The sequence below is a fragment of the Hoplias malabaricus genome, chromosome 2, assembly GCF_029633855.1.
Source record: "Hoplias malabaricus isolate fHopMal1 chromosome 2, fHopMal1.hap1, whole genome shotgun sequence".
Lineage (NCBI taxonomy): Eukaryota > Metazoa > Chordata > Actinopteri > Characiformes > Erythrinidae > Hoplias > Hoplias malabaricus.
In genome coordinates this window covers 12,936,695-12,957,122 of record NC_089801.1, presented here as the reverse complement: position 1 = coordinate 12,957,122, position 20,428 = coordinate 12,936,695, and the positions used below count along the sequence as shown (strand labels likewise).

General features: G+C 38.3%; 1 protein-coding gene and 1 long non-coding RNA gene across 3 annotated transcripts in view; one reads left to right on the top strand and one right to left on the bottom strand.

Moving 5' to 3' along the window:
- abca1a (ATP-binding cassette, sub-family A (ABC1), member 1A) overlaps positions 1-20,428 on the top strand; it is a 45,726-nt gene that overhangs the window by 22,115 nt on the left and 3,183 nt on the right. The window contains exons 9-49 of one of the 2 annotated variants that reach the window (XM_066662176.1): positions 3,293-3,533; positions 3,842-3,981; positions 4,370-4,486; positions 5,172-5,366; positions 6,170-6,375; positions 7,002-7,178; positions 7,586-7,808; positions 8,057-8,278; positions 8,462-8,666; positions 9,518-9,631; positions 9,718-9,892; positions 10,012-10,143; positions 10,284-10,423; positions 10,540-10,677; positions 10,820-11,055; positions 11,183-11,255; positions 11,705-11,907; positions 12,027-12,075; positions 12,190-12,300; positions 12,520-12,668; positions 12,770-12,894; positions 13,110-13,202; positions 13,334-13,523; positions 13,711-13,805; positions 13,904-13,936; positions 14,213-14,318; positions 14,717-14,791; positions 15,695-15,864; positions 15,964-16,141; positions 16,288-16,403; positions 16,544-16,688; positions 16,780-16,903; positions 17,218-17,347; positions 17,605-17,725; positions 17,994-18,056; positions 18,196-18,302; positions 18,475-18,616; positions 18,921-19,055; positions 19,425-19,528; positions 19,683-19,775; positions 19,931-20,174. In XM_066662176.1, the coding sequence (XP_066518273.1) occupies positions 3,293-3,533; positions 3,842-3,981; positions 4,370-4,486; positions 5,172-5,366; positions 6,170-6,375; positions 7,002-7,178; positions 7,586-7,808; positions 8,057-8,278; positions 8,462-8,666; positions 9,518-9,631; positions 9,718-9,892; positions 10,012-10,143; positions 10,284-10,423; positions 10,540-10,677; positions 10,820-11,055; positions 11,183-11,255; positions 11,705-11,907; positions 12,027-12,075; positions 12,190-12,300; positions 12,520-12,668; positions 12,770-12,894; positions 13,110-13,202; positions 13,334-13,523; positions 13,711-13,805; positions 13,904-13,936; positions 14,213-14,318; positions 14,717-14,791; positions 15,695-15,864; positions 15,964-16,141; positions 16,288-16,403; positions 16,544-16,688; positions 16,780-16,903; positions 17,218-17,347; positions 17,605-17,725; positions 17,994-18,056; positions 18,196-18,302; positions 18,475-18,616; positions 18,921-19,055; positions 19,425-19,528; positions 19,683-19,775; positions 19,931-20,174 (5,835 nt within the window). Of the gene's footprint in view, positions 1-3,292; positions 3,534-3,841; positions 3,982-4,369; positions 4,487-5,171; positions 5,367-6,169; positions 6,376-7,001; positions 7,179-7,585; positions 7,809-8,056; positions 8,279-8,461; positions 8,667-9,517; positions 9,632-9,717; positions 9,893-10,011; positions 10,144-10,283; positions 10,424-10,539; positions 10,678-10,819; positions 11,056-11,182; positions 11,256-11,704; positions 11,908-12,026; positions 12,076-12,189; positions 12,310-12,519; positions 12,669-12,769; positions 12,895-13,109; positions 13,203-13,333; positions 13,524-13,710; positions 13,806-13,903; positions 13,937-14,212; positions 14,319-14,716; positions 14,792-15,694; positions 15,865-15,963; positions 16,142-16,287; positions 16,404-16,543; positions 16,689-16,779; positions 16,904-17,217; positions 17,348-17,604; positions 17,726-17,993; positions 18,057-18,195; positions 18,303-18,474; positions 18,617-18,920; positions 19,056-19,424; positions 19,529-19,682; positions 19,776-19,930; positions 20,175-20,428 lie in introns of both variants that reach the window. The other variant, XM_066662175.1, reaches the window with a different exon arrangement.
- Positions 16,275-20,428, bottom strand: part of LOC136687662 (uncharacterized) — an 8,361-nt gene continuing 4,207 nt past the window's right edge. Inside the window, exons 2-4 of the long non-coding RNA XR_010800497.1 lie at positions 16,771-16,890; positions 16,519-16,631; positions 16,275-16,437 (exon numbers count right to left, since the gene is read on the bottom strand). This is a non-coding gene — a long non-coding RNA (uncharacterized lncRNA). The remainder of the gene's footprint in view (positions 16,438-16,518; positions 16,632-16,770; positions 16,891-20,428) is intronic.

Here is a 20,428-nt window from a genome sequence, read left to right as displayed (position 1 = left end):
ACTTTGGAAACCAGAGTCAGCTGTAAGTAAATTTAACAGAGCGTGCTCCCTTTCTCAAAAGCAGGCAGGACTTGCTGTTCCTGTTAAAAGAGCTGAGTTAGCCAAGGTATCACCAGTATCAACCACTATGGTGTTTAAAAGCACTATGTTTTTTCTTGGGAAGCATTGGAATTGACTTATTACTCACAAACCCACTTGCTCACTCATTTATTCACTCACTCATGTTTAACATAATGCTTCACAAGGGGCATTATTCAGTGATTTGCAGCATCAATAACACCTTGTGTCCTTGATATATGTGCTGTTTCTGTTGTTTCTTTGATGTGTTTGATGGTGGTAGAAAAGATCTGAAATTCTACTTAAAAACCTTATTCTTGTTATGCAATAAATGCTTACGAAGATGAACACAAAACTTTACAAAGCAGATGAGACTAAAACCGAAGCAAACAGCAGAGCTGCCTTAACCCGCATTAGCTTGTCTTTGTTCTCAACTAACAGTCAGCAGCTGTGGCTAGTTCTGGCTGAACTTGAGTAACCTCTGCTGAAGAGAACAGTGGAGAGGTTACTCTAGGTCATTCACACTCTTCTCAAGTTCCTGAGCTGTGTGTGTGCCATGTCCGCCTCCAATGCTGCCTCAGACTCTGTCTCATGACAAGAGCACTCTCTCAGTGACAGAGACATCTTAACAATAGCCTTCCACTGGCTCATGGTTAATGCTCAGGCTAATGGACAAGAGGATGCTTGGAGAGAAATATGATTCACAGCATGGGACTTCTGGCAGAGGTGATGACCAAACGGTCCAGCGGTGGGTTTTCTGAACAGTCATGAAAATCATTAGGACATAATGTACCCAGTTTCTTTAGAGAACTAAAGTAGAAAACAAGTGGAAGTGATTACTGGAGTAGTACTAAGCACATAGCACAGAAGGAAATGGAACACTACATATTATTTAATAACTGTAACTCAGAGGGACAGAAAGATAGATAATCGACTATAAATCATGATTAATATACAGGAAAATAATTTCATATTGGTTATATTTGGTAAATGTTTCAAATGGCAAAATATACACGTTTCTTTAAAACACAGTATGTGTTTTGTTCTGTCAATCCAGCTGGTATTAAATATCTATGTATAGATAAAAGAATAGAGTTAGATACAGACAAAGACTATCACATCTCTATCACATACAGACATATAGATCATGACTAATCATGAAAAATATTGCATATTTCTAATTCTTTACAATTTTACAAGAGCAAATTAACAGCTAATAATATTGTGCTCAATTACGTATATTATAATAATATTTGGATAAGTGGATCCATTTAAATATAAAGAGAAAAATTAGCTCATTTCCATTCAGTAATCAAAATTCAGATTGTTCCTTATTAGACTAGATCATATTAAAACATTAGAGGTAACACTATTGCTCAGAACAGTATTTGGAACAGTAATGTTCTTTTCTGATTTATAATTTTTTCTAGCATGTTCAGCCTGAGGCTGAAAATAAGCCCTTTGTTGCGAGTAGGAGGAAGCAGACCAGTTCCCTAATTTGCAACTTGACCGAGAGTTACCTCAACTCTGTGTATTTTTCTTGTGTTGTTCTGTGACAGTAAAGGTACATCATACACAGCAAAAGACAAAACACTGTTTGATCTTGGGAGTGAATTCGTAGATCATCTGTGAAAAGGTTGTTTCTTCTCTGGATATCTGTAGCGTTTTTCTTGAAGAGTAATGACCTATAGTAACCATGCTATTCTGTGTGTGATGTACAGTGTTAGAGGAACACACAGATGCAGCTTTAGCTGGTTTTTCACAGCAGAGGTGACACTTAAGACCACAGTGATGAGGTGATGTAAGAGAACTGGGTTAATTAGCATCTTTTGTCGTCTTCAGCAAAAGGGGGGGCTTCAGCTGAATGACCTACAGTAACCCCACCGCATTGTTCATGCTACAGCATGTCTTAACAGCTCGCTCGTGCTCACTCTCTCTGCTTCTCTCTCTTCAGGCTGTTGCTGGGCAATCCAACCCAAGCCTGAAATTGCACTATGTACACTTGAACAGACTGTACCATGACATGTTATCTCTAAAATACTTAGTAATTTTAGTTTCTTTTATTATTCTGAGCTTTGATAATAAATGACAAAAACATAAATAACTATTGATTGTATTCTGTTCACTATATGTCCAAATGTTTGTCACAGATATTATTTTGAGTATTATGAATGTATTATGAAAATAAATGTCATGTTACTGTCTCACATCAAACGGATTTTCCATTTTATTTATCTATACTGTGGAGGTTTTATTACAATGACATGCATTTGCAGCTTTATAAAAAGTAGCTTAAAAACAAAACTCATTCCAACAAAACAAGATATATTGGTCTCTGTTTGGTCTGCTCAGGATTAGTCATCATCAGCAACACCTAGCAGCTGATAGTGAAAACACTTCAAACTAATTGTACCTTGTGTCATTTGCCTGAAGTGTTGACGTTTATGTTTTTGGCAGCCACATGAACATGTTGGACCTGATCACACTGTCAGATTGTTTCTGAAGCACACTCGAAGATGTGCAGTTCACAGCCTTAACCTTGTTTTGATCCAGATCTCATGTTATTGCATAATGTAACGGCAAGGCTGTGGTGAGCTGGCCGTTTGGAATGAATTCTGCGTCCGCCCAGCTCAGTAAATCCCACTCAACCGCCTGTCCTCATTCATCCATTACAGTTACTATTGGGAATGAAATAAAAACAGAATCATTTTTTATCTCAATGTTCTCACTTGCTCTCTCATGGATCGGAAATGTAATAAAAATCCTTGGAATTTGCAAACTGTTTGTGAGCATCTCAGCAATCTGTTCATGTTTTGATTAATTTCTTCGAAAAGTTTTCTCTCCAAATGAAATATGAACAATCACCATTCAGTGATGTCCAGCACTGCCCAGTTTCTCTGAGCACGGCAGCAAACATTTGACAAATTAAATCCAGAAGGAGACCACAAAAACTATAGTTGGAGTCAATCTTAAGCGATTAGGGTTAACAGAAACAGATCATTTTTGACTTAGTTGTGCTTATTTACTGTATATATATTATGTATAATGTATACTATATTTTGGCTTAGGGATTCTCAACCCTTTCCACATCAAGGCCCAAGGACCAATTTATTAATTTATTTAGGAAATTGTGTGTATGTGTGTGTGTGTGTTTTGTTACAGTTTGTTACTGTTTGATCCCTTTGGTAAAACCTCTTCTGTGAATGATGTCCTGTATTGTCTCTTTTCCCCTCAGTTGGCTAATATGAAGAGCTGGCGGGACATGCGCAAAGAGATCCAGTATCTGACGGGTAACGTCTCTCACTCGCCCAATCACATGTACCAGGCCGTGTCCCGAATTGTTTGCGGTCATCCTGAGGGCGGTGGCCTCAAGATCAAATCCCTCAACTGGTATGAAGACAACAACTACAAAGCCTTGTTCGGCAACCACAACGACAATGACAGCGAGCCTGTGTCCGTCTATGACAACTCGTCCAGTGAGTCACATTTTCTTGATGCAAATCTCTTACTATTAATCTTCCTTTTGATTGGGGTAACGAGTGAATATACACTTGGGTGCAAAGGTCTGGATGCCCTTGGTCAAGCGACCAATTGTCGATTCTTTAATTGAAAATATCATTATGCAGACCCCCTTGCCATTACAAACAAACAGTCAGCTTATAATAAACACGGACATTGCATATTGCATATCTAATAAACAGTAATACCTTTAATCTATTATAAATCTACAGTCATGTTTTGGACAATTGGCACATTTTGAAAGTTCTTTTTCCTGTCCTTTCAGCTCCCTACTGTAACAACATGATGAAGAACTTGGAGTCGAGCCCCATTTCACGTATGATTTGGAGGGCTCTGAAGCCCCTGCTCATGGGCAAGATCCTGTACACACCCGACACTCCTGCCACACAGAGGATAATACATGAGGTGACTTGGCTTTACTGATGGGGATTCATAAAATTATGAATATAAAATGCAAGCAAATACTTGCAAGATGTTATTGTTATAAATTTTTAATGTAACTGAGATTAATTAAAAATATTTTTAACTGCTTATGAAATGTCGAAAATGTTGAGGTTAATAAGATTAACCTATATATGTTGTTTCATATGATGAATTGTTGATGTTATATTTTTGAGTTTAAGTTCCACACTCTGATAGCCATCATAATGTGTTAACACAGAGGACTGTGCGACTTGGAGCGGAGTGAGCACTGATTTCCCATTCCAATATCCTCTTAATGACACTCGATATCTCTATCTCTCTCTCTCTCTCTCTCTCTCTCTCTCTCTCTCTCTCTCTCTCTCTCTCTCAGGTCAATAAGACGTTTCAGCAGCTGGGGGTACTGAGAGACCTTGGGGGGATGTGGGAGGAAATGAGGCCGAAAATGTGGAACTTCATGGAGAACAGTGATGAGATGGACCTAGTCAGAGTGAGTTTCACTTACTCACAGATTCCTCTTTTGTCTCACCTTAGAGTCAATATGAATCCCACATCAGTGAGAATGATGAAGCATTACTCAATATATTATAAACTCTACAGTGCTACTCTGTGGCACACAACGGTACTGCACGGTAACCTCAATGCTCGAGCTCACATGCCCTTCAACGTGTAGAGACTTTGCAGTGAAATGGGCCGGGTTTTTCTGGACCTTATTGATAGTCCCCTCAAGTGCAGAGAGGACATGAGATATTTTAGGCATTCATAAACCGATTCAGTTATTGATTATATTAAGAAGATGTAATAAAACACAGCTTTTACTAATCCTATTGTTTTGTTATTTCTCTATAATTTATCCCATTGCAATCTATTAAACATTCATTTATGGCACATTACTACAAACATCTCGGAAGGCTGATAATGTAGTATAATATAAATATAATGTAAAATAAATGTGATTGCATATTTTCTATTTAAGTTTTCCTAAACTCTCATTTTCCTAAAGAAATCTCTAGAAATGTAGTCTTCGAAGCTGATTGGATAAACACAGCTCAGTCCTGAATCCAGTCAATGATGTATGTGTCTTGGCTCTGGGTTGACAAGTCTGTCATTTTATGTGAATGTTATATAATCTAACTTGAGCTCTAAGGTGATTGAAGGTTGTCCTCCTTCCTTAGACTCTGCTCCAAAATAATGCCAGTGCTCGCTTCTTCAACACTAAACTGAAGGGAACAGACTGGACAGTGGAGGACATCTCCAACTTTCTGACCAAGTTCTCAGAAGACACACGACCCCCTGGTACAGCCTACACATGGAGGGAGGTGTTTAATGAAACCGACCAGGCCATCCAGACCATCGCCCGCTTTATGGAGGTACACTCACCTTCCTTAACACTCTACAATGTTCTGTCTGCATTTTAAGCCTTTACAATTCCCAGGCGTCTTACATTTAGGTGTAGAATATAATGTAAACTGGCTGTTGTTATTAAGTTACAAATATCTCAACCAAATCATACTCATTTAACAGGCTGCTGTAAAATGCTGGAATCACTCATATTTATTATTTTAGTATTTTTAATACAACATACTATAAATACAGTGCCTCTGTAACAAAGCACAATTTCTAATAGCGTATTACAGAGTTTTCAATGATGAATCCAAGTTCACGAGTGATCCTTTTAGATAATCTGAATCAATTTGTGTCAGTGTGATGCAAAACATAGCAGTGTGTTGTTTTCTGGGTCAGTGGGTCAAAAGGAAAACTGAGGTAGTGCTCCGAAAGTGCCCTATCAGTTACAATTACAAATCAATTATGCTGGTCTTTTGTTACTATGCCAAGTGTCCTACTTCGGAAAGACAACACAATGGATATGTTGTAGCAGTGTGGAAATACAGGCTTGAAATGTAATCCTTGAACCTTAATTAATGCTTAAGTAATGTATGTAAAAATTGGATCAGACTATATCATTTAAAGAAGCGATTAGACGTTTTCTCCTGTGATTTTTTTTTTCACATTATTAACCAAGTATTAAACTGACACCCAATGGCCTGTAAGTGTCTGATGTTTTGTGCTGAAACTATTTTAAACATTGCCACCCACATGACTAATTGCATCTTACAGCTTTTTGCGCTCCTAAAGTTAAATGCTAATGTAACTCTTATTATGTTTTCTAAAGTGCGTTAACCTGGATAAGCTGGAGCCGGTGGCCAACGAGGAGCGGCTGGTGAATAAATCCATACGTCTGCTGGACGATCGTAAGTTCTGGGCTGGGATAGTGTTCCCTGACATTAAAGCCAACTCCTCAGAGATTCCGCCCAATGTTAACTACAAGATCCGCATGGACATTGACAATGTGGAGCGCACCAACAAGATTAAGGACGGGTAGGGCACTGCTTTTGCTTCACAATATAAACTAATACACGTTTTCTGCTAAACATTTTGCAAATCTGGTCAAATGACATGTTTATTGTGTTAAGTGAAAATAAGTATGCGTTTCCTATAGAAAACATGGTGTGCCCACATTTTCATGCACCTGTAAAAAGATTATAGAAGTAGGCAATAAGTGACATCACAGGAACATTAAATTGTTAGTGTTATTAGCCATATTTAATTGTATTTCAAGCTGTGCAGCATTTACATTACTGAATGAATATTATTGTACTCATGGTTGTGACTGAGAATTTTTTAAAAGTGTCGTTACTAGTACATTATATCAGTTCAAACTCATCAAACAACAGAAATACAAAATTTCAATGTTAAATATTTTGACATTATTTTGAAGAATTCTAATACTGTAATTTTGTCATACCACTCACTGCTATAATTAAATATTGTCTTATATTATTAATGCATTAATTACTCTTTTGTGTGGATTAATAAAATAAGTATTATATTAATATTAATATATCCTATATATATTAATAATTTAGAATATATCTCTAACTAATACATTGAGTATTTTCCTTTGAATCCTGTGTGTATTGAGATGTTCTGGTTGTTGTGTTCAGGTACTGGGACCCTGGTCCTCGTGCTGATCCCTTTGAAGATCTACGATACATCTGGGGTGGCTTCACTTACCTTCAGGACGTCATTGAACATGGAATCATTCGAGCCCTGACTGGCAGCAAGGAGAAAACTGGAGTCTACATCCAGCAGATGCCTTACCCTTGCTATGTGGATGACATGTGAGATACCTTATGCTGCTGTGTTAGCTTGTGTTTTTAAATTATGGTAGTTCCGTCATGGATTTATCTGGATGTATTACCAATTTGTACCTAGTGCCTGAGCAATTAGATTTTACAGTAGGCTGATTCATCCACTCCAATCATCCTATGGCTTTTACGGGTATTTGATTAAATTCCATTATTTAGTCACTTTGAAAATGACTAAGTGAATAAGGAGTAATTTGTTGGCTGTTTGCCTGACGGTATATTCGAAGTCTATGACAGCATGAAAGACCCAGACCCCATCTATTTCTATGCATTTGTTCTTCAGCAATGTTTAAATAATTATATTAAAACTACATATATATATATATACAAAAAAACATATATATTGTACTCATATATTTTGTTCTTACCTCCTGGTATAGTTTCCTGCGTGTGATGAGTCGCTCAATGCCACTCTTTATGACTTTGGCCTGGATGTACTCAGTTGCCATCATTATAAAAGGTGTGGTCTACGAGAAGGAGGCACGTCTTAAAGAGACCATGAGGATCATGGGATTGGATAATGGAATCCTGTGGCTGAGCTGGTTCATCAGCAGCCTGATCCCTCTGCTCATCAGTGCTGCCCTGCTGGTCCTCATTTTTAAGGTCTGTAAAACATTGTGACATTGCTTTTTATATTTGCAAACACTAGTAGCCCCTTTATGCTGAACTTTCCTTAAAAACTACTCAAAACTACTCTACAGCATAAATTTTATTATTCAAGAATTATATGCCAAAAATGCTGTCACTGACCTCTCCTTCTCCCTATATCAGTTAGTACAGCTTGGATATTCCTACAGCAGTGATGAGTTGCCAGATATCATTCCTCACCTACATTTTTCTCTGTATTACAGATGGGAAACCTGCTGCCCTACAGTGACCCCGGTGTGGTTTACCTCTTCTTGGTCTCTTTTGCCATAGTGACCATCATGCAGTGTTTCCTTATCAGCACAATCTTCTCTCGTGCAAACCTGGCAGCAGCCTGTGGAGGCATCATTTATTTCACGCTTTACCTGCCCTATGTGCTGTGTGTGGCCTGGCAGGACTATGTTGGCTTTGGGGCCAAAGTAGTGGTGGTGAGTACTATTTAAATAACCAAACTTCGAACAACATTTCACTGCTTCAGTGTTGCGCCTGTTTCCTCTGACTAGGAAACAGTAAAGGAACCATCATATAACCTCTCTCTCTCTCTCTCTCTCTCTCCCTCTCTCTCTCTCTCTCTCTCTCTCTCTCTCTCTCTCTCTATGTGTGGTTTTCAGAGCCTGTTGTCTCCAGTGGCATTTGGCTTTGGCTGTGAGTATTTTGCTCTATTTGAGGAGCAAGGAGTGGGCATTCAGTGGAGTAACTTGCTTTCCAGCCCATTAGAGGAAGACAGCTACAGCCTCACAACTTCTATCTCCCTCATGCTCTTTGACGCTGTGCTCTATGCTGTTATGACCTGGTACATCGAAACTGTCTTCCCAGGTAACAACTATTTTCACTCATTGAGTTTAAGCGTACATACTTCAAAGTGAGCATGTGAGCATACTTCATATGTGAGCATCTGGGTGAATATGTGATGCCCTGTGATGACTGGCACTCTGTCCAGAGTGTTCCTGCCTTGTACCCTGTGATTCCAGGTACATGGCAAATTTGCCATTGTTAAATCAACAGTTAGTGTTAAATTAACACTGGGAGTGTTCAAATTTATGAAGCAGGAAAAGAAAAGTAAAGCAGTTACAGAAGATTAGGTCTAGTTAATGAATGAGGAGTGAGTTTTAACGCCTGTGTGCAATGTTTTCAGTGTGTGGTTTATTACAATGGACAATATTAGGAGTTTGCAAATATAGAATGTCAAAGTGCAGAATGCGAGGGCCTATTGTCCTCTATTATATGTGTTTTATTTTTGTTCAGGGAATTGTTTAAAATAATTATTGTCAGTTATATTTCAATGTATGATGTGGCAGACAGAGAAGAGATTGGAAAGCACTTCATTTTTAATTCTTGTAAGCATTCATTTTCTTTCTGTGGTGACTCATAATTACATCAGTATTGATTCAATTTTTTGCTTAGACACAAACCATTCACTGTTTAGAAACATGAATCAGCACACATTATATCTGCAGTGTGAAGTGCCCAGTCATATCACTGTGAACACTGCCAATATAGTGGTATCTCTATGGCTGTCACAAAATTCATACTGGGGGTTCAGACCCTAGCAGGAATCATTGGCACAAGGTTGGAACACATCTTGCATAAAGTGCCAGTCCTATTAAAGTAAATTCATTTTTCTGTCCATTGGTAACATGTCTTAAATGCTTCATGTCTGTCCTAAGGTCAGTACGGCATTCCTCGACCATGGTATTTCCCTTTCACCAAGTCCTACTGGTGTGGAGAGAAATGTGGCTGGACTACACCACCAACCACAAACAAGAAGGACAATGCAGAAGGTAGATTTTTTTTCATAGTACATCTGTTAAAACCAATCAGTTTAATACTGCTTCTGGGTTTAAATTAATGAAATATTTCCTCAAAGCTATCTGCATTGAGGAGGTACCATCTGATCTGGAGCCTGGAGTCTACATCGAGAACCTGATGAAGGTGTACAGACATGGCAAGAAGCTGGCAGTGGATGACTTAACTCTGGGCTTCTATGAGGGTCAGATTACCTCCTTCCTTGGCCATAATGGAGCAGGGAAGACCACAACTATGTAAGACTCCATTTCAGAGTTTGATTTTGATTACAATAATATTATAGATGCAATATGTTATCAGAAATATGTTGTACATACAAACATTTGCCTTAAACTTAGTATGCTATTTTTTTCAGGTCTATTCTGACTGGCCTGTTCCCTCCCACCTCTGGCACTGCCTACATCTTGGGAAAGGACATCCGTACAGATCTGAGTGCCATTCGTCAGAACTTGGGCGTGTGCCCACAGCACAATGTCCTCTTCAGCATGTATGTGAAATTTAATCAAAAAGTCATGTTTTAAACTTTATTTTAATATTTTTTTGTCTCTGTAGCCTAACCATCCTCTCATTTGCTCATTACTGTATAAACCCAGCTATTAGCATGACTGTTGTTGTGCTTCGCTTTAGGCTGACTGTAGAGGAGCACATCTGGTTCTATGCACGTCTGAAAGGCCTGTCTGAGGACAAAGTGAGGCATGAGATGGATCAGATAGTTGCAGACCTTGGCTTGCCTCATAAACGTAAATCTCGTACCAGTCAGCTCTCAGGTAAACATATGGCAGAAAGTATCTATACTGTAAAATCTGCTATAGCACAAACATACCGGCACAGTTGCAGTAGAAGAATTGTTTTCATATAGGACATTTGTGTCATTCCATTATAGGTGGAATGCAGAGGAAATTGTCGGTTGCCCTGGCATTTGTTGGAGGCTCCAAAGTAGTGATCCTGGATGAACCTACTGCTGGGGTTGACCCATATGCACGCAGGGGCATCTGGGATCTGTTGCTGAAATATCGTGAAGGTACAGAATATGAATGATGGATATTTAATTGCCAGTGTTATAATATCTCCCACATACTTAGGTATTTTAAGGTTAAAAAGATTTCCTAAGGTGGAATAATGAACACATTTGGTCCTTTACATAAGCTGTTTCACACTTTCAGGCAGGACGATCATCCTGTCCACCCACCACATGGACGAGGCGGACATTTTGGGTGACCGCATAGCCATCATCTCCCACGGGAAGCTGTGCTGCGTTGGCTCCTCCCTTTTCCTCAAAACACAGCTGGGAACTGGATACTATCTGACCCTGGTCAAGAGGGACTTTGACCTGTCACTCAGCTCCTGCCATAACTCCAGTAGCAGCACTGTGTCCTACTGTAAGAACAGCCTTAAGAAGGTGGGTAGCCTTTTAAAATATTGTTTAAAGTTTTACAGCACACACTAAAAGTGTAAACAAGGAATTGAATATATAGTCAGTCATGTACATGAAAATGAATATAATACATGATATTTTGCCCATACAGGAGGACAGTCTCTCTGAAAGCAGCTCAGATGCTGGCCTGGGCAGTGACCATGAAAGTGAAACTACCACCATTGGTAAGATTTATATTTGTTGAATTTCAAAATCTCAGAAAAAGCATGATATATGGTATATTTTTTTGTAAATTTGCTTTAACAGTGGCACAACAGGTAGCATCACTTTCACTCAGGCCCAGGGATGTGGGTTCAAGTCCCTCCCTGGGTGACTGATTGCAAGGAGCCTGGTGCATCCTCCCCATGTCCACATGGCCCTCCTCCAGTCCTAAAATACATGTTAGTATGCGAATTGGCTACTGAAAAAAGTGTCCATAAGTGTGAATGTGTGAGTGTGTAGTGCCCTGTGATGGATTGGCTCCACATTCAGGGTGTCCTGGGCCCAGTGAGTCCAAGCAGGCTTCAGACCTACCACAACTGAACTGAATATGCAGTTACAGAAAATGAATGAATGTTACTGAAGGTCAGAGATTTATCTTCCTTTATATGTCATATCTTGTTTTCCCCTCTAGATGTCTCCCTTATCTCCAATGTTATCTTCAAACACGTCCAATCTGCCAGATTAGTGGAGGACCTAGGTCATGAGCTCACTTACATTCTGCCTTATGAAGCAGCCAAGGACGGAGCCTTTGTGGAACTGTTTCATGAGCTTGATGATCGCCTCACTGACCTTGGCATCTCCAGCTATGGCATCTCTGACACCACACTGGAAGAGGTATTACAGTCCTTAGTCTAGTTGACTAAATACCTTTAGCTACTAAATTTGAATAAGTTAAGGTTGTAAAATGAACCAAAATAAAAGATGAAAGTGACCTAATTTTTTCTGGGGTTCAGATTTTCCTCAAAGTGGCGGAAGAAAATGGAGTTGATGTTGAAACATCAGGTAAGATCAAATTTATACTTTTAATGAATGTCTTGTATTGTAAACGCTTAATATGCACAGTAGAATGCACTTATTAATTTGGTTCCCTCTTTATTTTATTTTATTTTATTTCAGATGGCACTATTCTCCCCAGAAGGAACCGGAGACATGCATTTGGTGGTGACCATCAGAGCTGTCTGAGACGATTCACTGAAGATGATAGTTACGATTTCAATGACTCAGAAGGTGATCCAGGTAGTTGTGTAATCCATCATCATCCATTTCACTCCATTAGACAACAATGCTTTTTGGTATCTTGAATATCATGTCATATACTACCACATCTGTCATATCATAAAATGAGAATGTCTTAAACTGTGATGAATGGCTTTAATCAGCCAAGTGAATAGTTATAGGTAGTAAAGGTATTTGGTTAAAGTTCTGGTCATTTAATTGCATTCCCAGAATCTCGTGAGACAGACTGGTTGGGTGGCTCAGATGGAAAAGGCTCATACCAAGTTAAAGGCTGGAGCTTGAAGAGACAGCAGTTTGTGGCCTTACTCTGGAAACGCTTCTTGTATGCCCGGCGCTCTAGGAAAGGTTTCTTTGCTCAGGTGAGCCAGTCATCTCAAAGCATTGTTTTTATGAGCTCATAACAATTTCTATAACCTTTTGCAAATACACATACCTTTGAACCCATTTCTTTCTATTCCAGATTGTACTTCCAGCTGTGTTTGTCTGCATTGCCTTGATCTTCAGTCTCATTGTCCCACCCTTTGGCAAATACCCTAGTTTGGAGCTGGAGCCCAGCATGTATGAAGAGCAGTACACTTTCATCAGGTATACACCACCGTCACTACAACTTTTAATCTCATATTTAGGCTGAGGTTTTACTACACCGAAGACAAACACACCCTTCACCAACTGTTAGCTACTCTGGGGCCATATTAAAGAACTGCAAGAGCTTTTTATGTTGTGGGTTACTTCTTAGCAATGATAATAATAAAAGACCTAATATTTATATCAGGAAAGTAATTACTGTGGTTTTACTGCAGCAATGATGCTCCGGAAGACATGCACGCAAGCAAAATACTTGGAGCCTTAACAAACAGACCAGCCTATAGTGGACAATGTGCAAAGGAGGGAATGTGAGTAAATCTTGTAATTATCTCTGATATCTATAATAGAAGTACAAAAACAGATCATACCCCCCATGTCTGTGAAAGCAGAACCGACAGGAATTAATGAATGTAACCAATATTTGTGTTCTGTAAAACAGAGACGGTTCTTGTACGTTTAGTGAAGAGAAATGGACCATGCCAGAAATTTCGGAGACAGTGCGGGATATGTTTATGATGGGGAACTGGAGCATGGAGAACCCTTCTCCTTTTTGTGAATGCAGCTGTGAAAAGAGTAAGAAAATGCTGCCTGAGTGTCCACCAGGAGCTGGGGGTCTGCCACCACCACAGGTAAAAACATTAATAAGTACTCATTTCTGCTACTAGTAAAAGAACCATTTTTCATAGTTTTGTGATGCTACTGAATAATAAGTGTTAATTAAAAGATGCAAAACTACCTGCATTATCCATATAGACATTAAATATATTTTTATTTGTACTCCATGTATTAACCTCTATTTTAATTATTGAATTTTAGATTAAAGTCAGTACCACTGACATCTTGCAAAATCTGACTGGGAGAAATATCTCTGATTACCTGGTGAAAACATACGCACAGATTATTGGCAAAAGGTAAGCCAACAGACTAATTCTAACAGCCCAAATTGTAAATATGTTACATATGTTTATATGATGACTTGGGTTTTAACAGCAGCTCTTTCTTCTTACAGTTTGAAGAACAAGATCTGGGTCAATGAATTCAGGTATGTGTACCTGGATGTCTTTTGATGATTCATAGCCTCACTGTTGTGAGAAAACCTTGTCTTTCAAAGTCTTCAGCGTTTCAAATTAAAAGTAGTTAATGCCTATGACCACACAATAAGAGAATTTGGTTTACAATAATTACTTTCAGAAAAAGAATTGATGTAATATAATGTATTATTATTTCCTTAAATGTAAATGAATTGAATTATAAGGGCACAAACATTGCCTATGCATTACTTCTAGTATTGTAACTAGAAGTCTCTCTTTGTTCACAGGTATGGTGGATTCTCACTGGGTGCCCAAAGTTCACAGGCCCTGCCTCCTCCTGATGACATCAGTGATGCTATCTCTCATTTTCGCCATCATTTCGGCTTGGAAAAAGTGAGTTTTTGCATCTCCATTCTGACCATTAATCTCCTATATTAAAAATGAGAAATACAATCCATTTACCTGATTTGAATATGTGTATCATTTTCTACATAAACATATTAGATTAATTTGTTTGCTTGCTTTTGATGATAGAGGTAAATGTAATATATTTAAAATGCTTTATTTATTTTTTTAAACTTTAAAAAAAACATTTAAATATAACCTATGCTGAAGTTATGACAAATCACATGTATTTTGTGGGACTGAATGTTTTTCCAGTATTTGACTGCTCATACATAGCTTAATTACTGATTAATCCATTGTCAAATAAAGACATTTTTACAGCTGCTCCCTATGGTTTGACTGCTTCTGTCATGCCTTAGTCACATGTTATGATATTTTTATTCCAGGGCACTGCTGCTGACAGGTTTTTCAGAAGCTTATCTGGCTTTATTCAAGGCTTGGACACCAAGAACAATGTCAAGGTCTGTGGCAATGTTTTTTTTTTTTTTTTTTTGCTTGGGAATAGTCTATGTTTGATATCATATGCCTTAATGCCTTGATTAATATAATGAAAACATTACATACACATGAGTAGCTGTTCCTAGTTCATGGTTCATGTTTGTGTTCTTTTACTGTGCCCGCACCCTTCTTGAAATGGCCCCTAAAAACATCATAAGCTTTACAGTAGGTTTTGAAACTTTAAACTAACATAGCTTTAGCTGAATACACCATTATTAGTCTGAGTTTATTAAAGCAATTTTTTATGTAAACAAAGAAATTATCTGGTAAAATGATTTACAGTGCCTGGCAGTACACATCAATAAATTGCAGTATATATCTATATCCACTAGAGGACACTCTAATGGTATTTAATTTCCTTAGGGCAATGTTAGGAAAAAAAAGAGTTGAAGAAGATCTGAAATTTGGATATCATTTAATATAAAACAGATCTATTGTGGGCCATAACTGCAGTCTGGGTTTTGTAAAGTTCATAATTCATATTCATATTCTCATATTAAAGAAAATTCAAAGAGGAGACAAGATTACAAGAAAACAAGATATATTGATATAACAAAACACACATTTATCTGCACCTAGACTACAGACAAGTACTCAATTATATATTGCCAACCCTATTTACCATCTACATTTTTGATAATCATTTCAGTCCAGGCAATAGGTTTCTTGTGTCTGATGCTATTTCTCTTAAATAATTATAAAAAATGTTTGGTCTCCTAAACCCTCAATGCATTTTGTCTCCTAAATCCTCAGTGAACAATAAAATCTAACTTGTTCTTGTTAATTATTGTCAAAAGCAAACTTTACAGCTGTTATCTTAAGTATGTGGATGTATATTCAGTTGTCTGTAACGTTGTGTCCTCCAGATCTGGTTTAATAACAAAGGCTGGCACAGCATTGGAGCCTTCCTCAATGTGATGAACAATGCCTTGTTGCGCACCAGTCTGCCTGCTGGACTGGACCCAGCCAAGTTTGCAATTCGAGCTTTCAACCACCCACTGAACCTGACCAAAGAGCAGCTGTCCCAGGTGGCCTTGTAAGTAAAGATCATTTCAGTTCAAATTAAAATGTCCTAAAACATTCCTGCCAAGAGAATATGACAGGTTACTTACCTTCCAACCTCTTTTTTTCCCAGGATGACCACCTCAGTGGACGTTCTAGTGTCCATCTGTGTTATTTTCGCCATGTCGTTCGTCCCAGCCAGTTTTGTGGTCTTCCTCATTCAGGAGAGGGTGAACAAAGCCAAGCATTTGCAGTTCATAAGTGGAGTTCAGCCCTTCCTTTATTGGCTTGCCAACTTCGTCTGGGATATGGTAAGAACTCAATGGAATCTTCCTTTTACGTTGTATTTTTTTATTATTTTTTTTACAAAATGTTCTTAGCTTGATCATTTCTATTGGTTCATGTTTAGCAAAAGGAGCTTTATGCATATTCATTTGCTCTGTTCTTTAAATTCCAGTGCAACTACATTGTCCCAGCAACTCTTGTCATCATCATCTTCGTCTGCTTCCAACAAGAGGCTTACGTGTCCTCCACTAATCTGCCTGTCCTGGCTCTCCTTCTGCTGCTCTATGGGTAAGGCACTACATTTTTCTCCTGGCTTGAACATCTGAGAGCAACAGTAAAAAGAAACAAAATTCATATACATCACTTACTCTAAAGGTTTATATTCCAAGGAACTGTTTAATACCTTATTTTTCTGTGTCTGTGTACAGGTGGTCCATCACTCCTCTTATGTACCCAGCGTCATTCTTCTTTAAGATCCCCAGCACGGCTTATGTGGTTCTGACTAGTGTTAATATCCTGATTGGAATCAATGGCAGCGTGTCCACATTTGTGTTGGAGCTATTTGGCAGCAATGTGAGTACTGGCCATGTGTCTCTTACTTGATTTTAGTCTCTATATGCTTTGTTGAACATTGTATTGAACTTTGTGATTTCACCTGAAACAGGAGATTGGAGGCATCAACGACATCCTGAAGAATGTGTTCCTCATCTTCCCTCACTTCTGTCTGGGCAGGGGACTGATAGATATGGTGAAGAACCAGGCTATGGCTGATGCCCTGGAGAGATTTGGTAAGATATTATATACAGTTTTCAGCTTTACATTATCACTGGGGCTAATGACAATGACATTGATGCAACGCACAGATTAGTATCCCCATTGGAGCATTTAGTTTCATGGGCTGCTTTACCGTTAACAACCAGTCAACACCAAACCCTAATGCCAAAGATCCATGAAATTTTTGCCTTGTTTTGCAACAAATTTAGCACGCAGCCTTTACTAGGGCAAAACAACTGTTTTTAAAAGTTACCATAAAGATATTCGTAGTAATTAAGATATAATACATTTTGCTAAATTTCTAATATGACCTTTCTTGTATTCTTAGGAGAAAATAGGTTCCGTTCCCCTCTGGCATGGGACATGGTGGGCAAGAACCTCTTTGCAATGGCTGTAGAAGGAGTGGTCTTCTTCTTCATCACTGTACTCATCCAGTATCGCTTCTGCATCAAGGCTAGGTAACAGCCCACAGCCACGCATGCTTATTGAATATTTTTATCACACTCAAAAAAAATTAACCAAGTGCTGTTGGCTTAAAGCACACATGCATTTTTTATGTTGGGGTACATATACATTCTTATAGGTTGATTCTGTATGACATATATTTAGTTTTTGTTTAAGTTTTTTCCAACATAATTTATTTTAATATATGGTCACAATAAATTTACCCAGGTCATTAACTCATTTTCTTTGCGTGCTCTCTATGTGTGTCCAGGGGATTTAGTGCTCATCTGAAACCAATCACTGAGGAAGATGAGGATGTAGCCAGAGAAAGGCAAAGAATTCTGAGTGGAGCTGGACACAGTGACATTCTGGAGCTTAGGCAGCTGACCAAGGTATGTCCCGTGTAGTAACATTTAGACAGCAAGAACATGTTTTTAAGTTTGCACAGGAGCTATAAGGCTAAAGAAAAATTGTTACACACAAATAGGCACTTGGTAAAAAATAATCACACCCTTCAGATCATGTTGAGTTATTTGTAAAGTAAATTTGCTGATGTGATTTCCACTGGTGTATAATACTCTATAAAAGAATAAAATTTAAAAACTAAAGATAATAAAGACAGACATATTCAGCTGTGAATCTGATGTGGTGTCCATGCAGGTTTATAAGAGGAAGCAGAAACCAGCTGTGGACCGGCTGTGTGTGGGAATTCCACCTGGAGAGGTAAGATAAAGCTTAGGGCCAAACTTTTACTACTTAAGACATTGAAGATCATAGTCAAAAGAGCTCTGAAGAGTTGACTAATTTTACCATCATTACAATGGAAAGCCTGTAATTTTTTATATGATTTTTCACTTTTCAGTGTTTTGGCTTACTTGGAGTGAATGGTGCAGGAAAGACAAGCACCTTCAAGATGCTGACAGGGGATTCTGTCATCACAAATGGAGAGGCCTATTTAGCTGGGAAGAGGTAAGCAAATGAATGAATCATTATCTATCACCTGTGACAGAGTAACTGTGATAAATAATTCTGTTTTTTAATTACAACTGAAGATCTGTAAATTTTTTATCATAATAGAAATGTAATGTTAAAATGACTGTTGTTGTGAACACTTTGTCGCTGTGTTAATGTGTTCCTGCAGTGTGCTGACAGAGATTGACGAGGTGCATCAGAACATGGGCTATTGTCCACAGTTTGACGCTATTAATGACCTTCTCACCGGCCGAGAACATCTGGAGTTTTATGCCATTCTGCGAGGAGTGCCTGAAAAAGAAGTGTGCGAGGTCAGCCTTCACAGACTAAGATTATTCCTTTTGATAATGTTTCTTTAGGAAACCTCAGAAAAAGATCGACATATTTAATTATATAAAATATATACACTATTATTCACACATCACTGTATTTTATGACATAAAAACAACACTTTTAGTTATCTATTTAATTCTGCCAAAAAAAAAAGTGTTTAAATTTATAATAGAATTGCCACCTTTAGAGCAATGAAGTATAATGCATCATAGTATGTTACAGCCCTATTTATAGGTGTGTTCTGTGGATGGTATTGTTTCATGCTGGAATTCTCTCTCTCAGGTGGCTGACTGGGGTATTCGTAAGCTGGGGCTGGTGAAGTATGTGGACAAAGCTGCAGGGAGCTACAGTGGAGGGAACATGAGGAAGCTCTCCACTGCCATAGCACTGATCGGGGGTCCACCAGTGGTGTTTTTAGTGAGTACTTGCTGATTACATTATAATAATTCTTCAAATTAATAAAGGAAATATAAGTAGAGTTTCTAGTTGTTAACAGATTGGTGTCATCACAGTTATTAGTTCCAAGACATATCTGAGGTTTAAAACATTAATCTTGCTTATATAAAGCCCACACTAAATTCACTCAATTAACAAAAGCCAAACCATAGCCATGGAACATCTGTTACTATCTCTGTGCCATATTTTATGCTCTTTCCTGAGATTATAGAATTGGATGGCTTATGTTTCTTTGTCTAGACAGAGGAAATGCAGTGGTGGTGTGAGACACTATGTTTTGTCTGTTCAGTGTGTGGTTCACTTTTAATCTTCCTGTTGCTATGGTTACAGGATGAACCCACTACTGGTATGGACCCCAAGGCTAGGCGAGCGTTATGGAACTGCATCCTCAGCATCATTAAAGAAGGACGCTCTGTTGTTCTCACCTCACACAGGTAAAATTGAGAGACATTTTATTCATCTTAAAATTAAGTTATAATCAAATTAAATTATATGTTGCATACTATACATACATTTTCATTATGTTTGCCCCTGTCCCTTGGGATATGTAACTTTTTTGTAAATTTTTGTTCTCCATTTCCTCAACAGTATGGAGGAGTGTGAAGCCCTCTGCACTCGCATGGCCATAATGGTCAATGGCAGATTCCGCTGCTTGGGCAGCGTCCAGCACTTAAAGAACAGGTAGGAATTCAAAGAATCTTCAATTTCAACACTAATAAAAACAAGAGACCAGTATGTTTTTTAGACTCAGAGACATCTCCATAGATGAACTAGTCAAAATATAATCTCAAGTAATGTCTTAGTGTTCGATCAGGTCTTTTTTTCTGTGTGTTCAGGTTTGGTGATGGATACACCATCATCCTCCGTGTAGCAGGAGCAAATCCTCAGCTGGAGCCAGTGATAAAGTTCATTGAGAGCGAGCTGCCTGGCAGCACTTTGAAAGAAAAGCACAGAAACATGCTGCAATACCAGCTGCCTTCCTCCCTCACGTCTTTAGCACGAATCTTCAACATCTTAGCTAAGAACAAAAATGAGCTAAACATTGAGGACTACTCCGTCTCTCAGACCACATTAGACCAAGTAAGAACTCAGGTTTTATTGTATTAAGCATTTATGAGGTGTTTGGAATTTTGCACTGTTATTAAACTTTAACTGTGCAGTTTTTGTGAGGAGTGGCATTTACAAAACTTTATTATGGTATATTAGTGTAGGGTTCCTCAAACATTTTAATCTAAGGGCCAGCTCACAGTTTTCCAGACTGCAACGAGAGAAAAAAACATCTAGGAAAAAAACTATGTACCGTTTCATGAAATCTTAAATCTTTAGAAGTTTAA